Raw genomic sequence first — 7,644 nt, 5'->3', positions numbered from 1 at the left:
AACCCATGGGTGACAACACCACTGTCACAGAAGGGGAAAGTGTACAACTATTCCAGTTTGCCAGTTCAAACATACATTGAAGAAACTTGGAGAGTGACAATGAAACCACAGAAGTAGGGCGGGGTGTGCGAATAGTGAATATTGGAACCGAATCGAATACGAATCGAATAGTGATGACACCGAATCGACTACGAATACTAATCGAATACTTTTCGAATAGTTTTCGAATAGTAAGACAACCATTCTCAAAACGGTCCTAGAACTCCGCAGCGTCTTTTTTTCTTTTTTTTTTTTTGAAAGAAATATTCACGAACTTTCACCAAAGAGCGTTGCGCTTACTTTTAACAGACACAAAATACCACAGTTATGAAATCTGAGGTAAGCTCGTATACAGCAGCGACCACAACCTTCGAAATATTTTCTAACTGTAGGTTGAAATAAAGCAGTGACTGCAGATGCTTTGTCGCCTGCTTTTAAATAAAACTGAGACATAATATCTAAACAATTTTGAGCCGAAGACTACGCATACAGCTAAGGCGGTAATGAAACACATAAACCTGCCATCGCAACATGGTCCTCGGCACTGAAGGCATGTAGACATCGATGTTGAAAGCTGTATCTGCAAAAACAATTTACGCAAACACACCCCTTGCATCTATTGCTATTCATGAAGCTGAATGCAGGTGCACCTTCAGTTCTTACAAGATGAAGACAGGAACTGATTAATGCGATGCAGGGGCAGCATAGTAAAAACTGAGCGAGTATGGAGCTTTCATAAAAAAAAAAAACGCATTCATCCGGTAATCAATATAGCATTCTAAAAAGACAGGGCGTGCAAACACGGACACAAGAAAGAAGTCAGGACACCACAAACGCCGTTTGTGGTGTCCTGACTTCTTTCTTGTGTCCGTGTTTGCACGCCCTGTCTTTTTAGAATGAATACTTACCAACTAGCTCAGCTCTCTGTTATTCTAAAAATCAATATAGCGTCGGTAGTTTCGTAAAAGCTTGGGCTGCATGCATGCTGGTAATTTAGATATTAACAGAAGAAGAATGGCCTTTAACTATTCCAAAGTTTCATTGTTTTGGGGTTCTCCCGTCGGCGCTAATTATTCGAAAACTATTCGAAAAATATTCGGTATTTTGAGTATGTACTATTCGATTCGAGTACCGAATCGAATAGAATGCTATTCGATTCGTTATTCGAAATTTTCGAATATTCGCACACCCCTACACAGAAGTTAAGAACCACGCATGCAATGGAACGAAAAATGATAGGAGCAAAACCAGGGCTAGCGCAGCAAGAGTATTTCAATAGTATTTTAGAGATACTTTTGAGTATCTGTATCCCTGTATCGACATGGATTTGCAAAATATGGTATTTGTATCTCAGTAGTGAAGTATACTTTTACGATATGTACGTATCGATCATATCGCGATACAGCGCAGGACACGGGTATCATATATCGTTACTTTTTTTTTTTGTCGGAACTGAACTCAATGCGTTCAAAAGGGGAAAGGAAGACTTTTATTGTCCTAATCCAAGGAAAGGCACGCCGCCGGTCTGTGACACAGTGCGGGCGGCGAAGGGTTCCCCACGCGTGTTTTGTGTTGAGGTTTAACCGATGCTGCATAAATTACAGCCTATTTGAGTATAGCTGCTGTTCTAAAGTGCAATTACCGCACCAACATTTTCAGCAAAACAGATCTGATGTCTAGAATAAATGTACACTCTAGTATTTGCATTCTTGTATCTGAATTCCTGTAACTGTATCCTGGTATACTTTTTTTCGTCTTTTTGCGAAAGCATTTCGGAAATATCCCGTTATGTCAAAAACACATGTATCTCAGAACCTGTGCTTGAGGCTCCCAGCCCATGTATTTCCATATGTGTATTTAGGAATACTTTTCTGTGTATCTCTGCCCAGCCCTGAGTAAAACTAAAATACAGGAAGACGGGAGAGTAGATAAAAAAAAATATGTGTAACTGATATACTAGTTAATATTCGGGCGACCGCTTGCGTCGAATACAGCCTTTCGTAGTCCTGCAGAAACTCGGCTTTAAGATGAACCCACCATCAGCCCTTGGACGAATTATTTTTGCACATACAGAGAGAACGATAAGGTAGGGCACCATTGCACGAAATAACGCCAGTAATATAAGGACTGCATTCTGCAGGCCATTCCTTGTATATTGTGTTTGGATTTTTTGTTGCCTACCCGTTCCCGCTGCTCGCACGTAGACGGATACAAAATGCAAAGGCCTTCGCGCACTTAGATTTTGGGTCAGGTGGTCGACATTATTCAGGAGCCCTCCACGTACGGTGCTTCGCATAGCCGGAGTGTTGCTTTGAGACGGGTAAAACTCTGTGAATCAGTCAGTCTAGACGCTAGAAACTCGAAAAAATACGACAATTACGCGCTCACTAGTGCGCCAGGAACCCAAGACCAGCGTGCGCTCAATGTAAACGAAGCCGCCGCATCGTCTGCTATGGGGGTAAGTGCTGGCGGCACCTGGCGGCACTTTCGGTCCCTATCCGCAAGCTTTCAGGACCGCGCGCCGCCGTAGGGGGAGCGCCGATGAGCAGGTCGTAAGTTTATAGAGGAGGTCGTGGTTAGTACTAAAGAAGGGTTGAAGGTGAGCTAATTGTTTACATAACTGTCAGACTGAATAAGCAGGTATTCTGCTTTGTAGTTAAGGTGAAACAGTAAATTTACATGAAGAATGTGTAACGTCTCGAGATGGTTCCCTGTAGTGTCATATGCTTCTAAAGCATTATATATGAAAATGTGCTATTGCCTAAGGTTCTGTACAAAAAACGAACTTATGTAACTTATCATACACTACTGCACATTGTGTACCTGTGTCACATCTGCTTGCTGCATGTTTTGCATACTGCAGCAAGTGAGGGTTCGGAAGGAGGTTGTGATTATGTCGGTCATCTCGTAAGGCCGAGCAACGGTTGTGTAGCCCTAAAAAGGGCTGTTTGGTTTCTTCTCGTGCAGAGGTGGTTGGAGGTGCGAGATGCGTTTGACGAGTTGAGCAAAAATGAATTCCGGCACCGTTTCGGTCTGTCCAAACGAAGTGCATTGGTTGTGCGGTGAACCGGCACCATTCATGGATGCCGTTGGGCCAGTGGATTTTCAACAAAGAGGAAATTGTTGTGCACACTGAGACTCTTCACGAACAGAAGCTTCCTGCGAAGAGTCCATAGCGAGAAATGCACGGATGATAATGGCAACACATTTCTTGGTTTCCAGCTCCTGGCACAGCTGCGCGATGTTGGCGATCGGCAGGCCGCGGCGCTGGAGCTGCTCGCTGACAACGCCAGGCGGCAGGGCGAGGCACTGCAGCAGCTCGCTGATGAGGCCAGGCGTCATCGAGCAGCCGCTGAACGTCAGGCTCGGAGTCTTGATGACGTCGTGGGCGAGCTGCAGGGCATCGGTGCCCTCGTCCGGGCCCTCACTGCGGCGCTCCAACGGCAGCCACCTGCGCCATAATTTGTCTTTTGCAGTGGTGTTTTTTTTATCCTATGTATTCTTTTTCTTTCCCTGCATATCACAAGCTGTGATATGTAGGTTTGTTACTGCAGTGCCGTGTTTTTTTATGTATTATTTCTGTTCATTTCATACCACGAGCTGTGATATAATGTCTTACGTATTCTTTTTTTTTCTTTCCCTGCATGTCACAAGCTGTGATATGTAGGTTTCTTACTGCAGTGCCGTGTTTTTTTATGTATTATTTCTGTTAATTTCATACCACGAGCTGTGATATTTTGTCTTACGCATTCTTTTTTTTCTTTCCTTACATACCACAAGCTGTGGTATGTAGGATTGTTACTGCAGTGCCCTGTGTTTTTTTATATATTATTTCTGTTCATTTCATACCACAAGCTGTGGTACGTTGGTTTCTTTTTGAAGCACCCTGCAAATGTTCTCTGTAAATTTTCTTTTCCTGCATATGAGAAGCACGGATGTGCTGTTTTATTGTACATAGCACAGTGCAGTTGCAGTGGTGAATCATGTCATGCCACGTCACTGTCTCTTCAATCTCATCATGTGAGGTTATACATTCAGCAGTTTTGTAGTAAATGAGCATAGCGCAATGAGATTGCATTTAGAATCGTGTTTTTGCAATGTGATTTTTTAAATCTCAACATACGATGTAATGCAATAAGAAATTTTGTAATATATGCTCACAGTGTAGTGTATTTTTATATTTACAGTCTGCAGTAAGTGTTTTCTAGTCATGTTGATACATCCGGATTGCAGCTCGATTTTCTTGCACCTTTTTGCGAGCTTTATACATGCCATAAAATGGAAAAACGATGCTGATATCCGCAAAGTTGGTGATATTAATATTGCCAAAGATGGGGCAAAAAGCGTTACGTCTCGATCAACATCCCAAGAAGCATGCATTGTATGATTCTTAGGAACAAGACTGACAATAGGGCCAAGGCAGACTAGATGCTTTCAGCGCCTGAGGAGTACACACAGCTGTCATTTATATCCACATCATGTCCTCATGTGTACAACCCACCCTTGCATATAACAGTGCATAGCTGACTCTAAACCATGCAAAATGCAAAACAAAAAAGATCCCTACGCAGTGCCGTGACGGCATCTTTCTAACATTATTGCAAAGCAGTTCCGTGAAGCCAACGTACCACTTAGGAGGCAATAAATTCTCCAACAGTTTTGTGTCGAATAGCTCAATATATCGAACCAGTTATAGTCTTTTAGTCAATTCGATATATGTGGGTTCAACTGTACTTTGTTTTCATGAACTGCAATGACGTTTGTGTTGCAAAGTGCACGTGTTGATGCAAAGTAGCTTTATTTTGCCTTATATGTGCATTGCTTGTGATATGTCTTGTGAATGTTTACTTCATGTGTAAAAGCACAATCCTTGTTTCAGTAAAACTAGCCCCTGTTGCTGCGCTAATTGAGGCTGCCTTTTCAGGTTACCACTTTGGCTGTGAATGGCATCGTGTGCCATTTACAGTTGAGCTCTCACTTGTGCTTAGTGTGAAGCACCATATTGTGACAAGCTGGTCAAAGTATTTCATTCAGATGGCATTGCTTGGCAAAGGGGTCATTCATTGTAAAGACAACCCTGTTTCATTAAAAATGTTGCAGCAAGTTGTCAATGTTGTTTCATTAAAAGAGTGCATTAAAATAAAGTGAGCTTTTCTTCAACATGCCAGTGACTAACATAGGAACAAAGAGAAACACGCACCACGCAACGCTGCCGAGGTCGTTGCAGGCGGCTGCGTACCCTACGCAGGTGCGCAGCATGTGGGGTCCGCGGTCCACGGAACAGGTTGACCACGCGGCTGCGCTGCTGCTGGCCCTTGAGATGCAACAGCCGTGGTGCTGGACCTTGTTCTTGTGGCGGCGGTGGCTCATCAGCTGCTGGTGGCACCTCAGAGTCGTCATCGTCGTCGGTGTCGTCATCGTCCCCTTCAGGAACAGGCTCACGTGCCGCCATCGCAATGTTGTGAAGAGCTGCGCAAGCAGCAATGATGGTGGCTGCTTTGTCGGGGTTGTAGAGCAGAGTCCGGTAACGCTGCAAGCAGAATGCGTCTTTAATAAAGCAGTTATAGAACCTTCCAGCGTTATCGCTGGTGCTTGCATAAGCTCTCGAAACTTGACTGTTTGCGTTCTGCGTGTGATCACAACAGATTGATCGAAAAAAAAAAAGATCACGAAGAAGCTTTCCAGACATTGAGGCAGTCTGCACCAAGCATTAACAATTGGTGTGGCTGAAACATGAATACATCAACATAAGGGAATAAACGAACGTGGAAATATCGTCTTGAATGTGGCAAAGATTGCCAGCACTTACCAAGCAAGCATTCGCCAAGCCGCAGTTCAGCTCCCACGTGCCGCCGAAGAGAGCTCCTCCGCCACACCCACGAGTCATGGCACGACCCCGGGAAACATGGATTGATATCCAGAATCCAGAGGTCGGCATCACAGGTCTGCGGAATTTAATTGAGCCAAAATTGTAGTCACAAAAGACCTCGCAAAAGCTGTTATGTTAATGTAACTACATATGCCTGCATTGTTACCTACCATTCAAACATAGCTATGAACACATCGTCGACAAGGTAGGACTTATACCATAAGCGCTAACACATTCACTTGGCTTGATCAAGACAGTGAGAAATGGTATATAGTCTGCATGCTTATTGTTTGGACCAACCCAGCTTCTGGCCACAGCAGGCTTTACCCCAAATTACTACTGTATGTTTAAGCAACTGTATCACAAACTACTTAGAGCATAAAAAGACTCGCGAGTGAAAAAGGGTGATGAAACAATACGTAGGTAATTAAAGCAACGCCCATGACGACAATCAACAATGAGGACACACATTATGCATGGAGCGCTACTCTCAAGAAATACACATCGAGAATCATGGTTGAGGGTACATTTGGCGATCGATCAGCGATAATTTTATGCACCGTCGAGGCCACTGAAGCACAGCGAACTGCGCGTCGCAAGATTTCATCGCTTATACTAAGCGAGGTGCCCCGAGACGAACCCATTACCGTTCTGGATAGTCGATTCAAAATCCCGCTCCCAGAACACTGTCGCAAGTCTCAGTAAAGCGGAAAACTAAAAATGAAACGATGCGTGTTGTGTCGGCGAGCGGTGACCGACGGCGAGGGCCCGACGACTGGTACGAGACGCGCCGCGCGCCGGCACGGCCCGCGACACGAGTGGGAGAAGTGAGAGTCCGGAGCCCGCGGAAGCCCAACAACGACTGAGCCGGCCAGCGGCCGTTTATTCAAAAGATGACACAACGGACACGCGTGCACCCGTGATTGGCCATATGCCATCACGTGTGCCGATACAAGACGGCCTCTGCCGACAACACAGCACAATAAGGCGCACTCTAAGTGCGCACGCCATTCGCAGATGGCGCCACTACACTACATCATCCCCCCCGTCGATAGCGTGGGCGATATCACCGGCGATATCACTAAAGCCACTCCCAGGATCCATACTATGGGTAACACTGAAGCAAGTCCCAGGATCCACACTAAGGGTAACACTGAAGCAAGTCCCTGGATCCACACAGGTAACACTGAAGCAAGTCCAAGGATCCACCTAATAATGCACGCACCACACGAGCGGCGGGGATGAGGTTAGTTGCGCACACCTATAAGTGGCACTAACACAAAACACAACATGTGAAACGAAAAGACAACAGAGCAAGACCGCTGCAACACTTTCACTGGAGCTTGGAAGGAGCCCATGATCCCGATGCCGACTGGAGAAGTTGCACAAGTCATCTACAGCCGTGGACAGGCTGTGCTTTCTGCCGAAATGACGCAGGGAATCCTCTTCAGCATCGAGGACGCATGCTCCGATATCCACCAGTAGTTGCAGGGTACCACCATCGACCACAGCGTGGACGACTAAGTCTTTTCTAGACGAGGTGCTAACTCAGCACGTATGACGAAGGACGATCCGAAGATAACACTGACGAGGTCGAAGCTACGTTCAACTGTGTGGAAACCTACTGTTCTGGTACGACGTCGACAGCTCCCCTCGAAGTGACACGCTGTACAGGAGCAGTCTTGCGGCACATGGACGCGAAATGTCCCCAAGCATTGCACGTATTGCAACGCCGA

At 45.5% G+C, this 7,644-nt stretch overlaps 1 protein-coding gene across 1 annotated transcript; it reads right to left on the bottom strand.

The window, feature by feature from the left end:
• Nucleotides 1-3,144: 3,144 nt before the first annotated feature.
• Nucleotides 3,145-5,570, bottom strand: LOC119384833 (uncharacterized). Its single transcript, XM_037652520.2, has 2 exons — nt 5,240-5,570; nt 3,145-3,490 (listed from the first exon to the last, which is right to left on the bottom strand). Exons 1-2 carry the CDS (start codon nt 5,455-5,457, stop codon nt 3,145-3,147), a joined length of 564 nt encoding a protein of 187 aa, XP_037508448.1. The 5' UTR covers nt 5,458-5,570.
• Between the last annotated feature and the right edge of the window lie 2,074 nt (nt 5,571-7,644).

This window comes from Rhipicephalus sanguineus, chromosome 3, assembly GCF_013339695.2.
Source record: "Rhipicephalus sanguineus isolate Rsan-2018 chromosome 3, BIME_Rsan_1.4, whole genome shotgun sequence".
Taxonomy (NCBI): Eukaryota; Metazoa; Arthropoda; class Arachnida; order Ixodida; family Ixodidae; genus Rhipicephalus; species Rhipicephalus sanguineus.
This window is presented reverse-complemented; position numbering and strand designations above follow the sequence as displayed.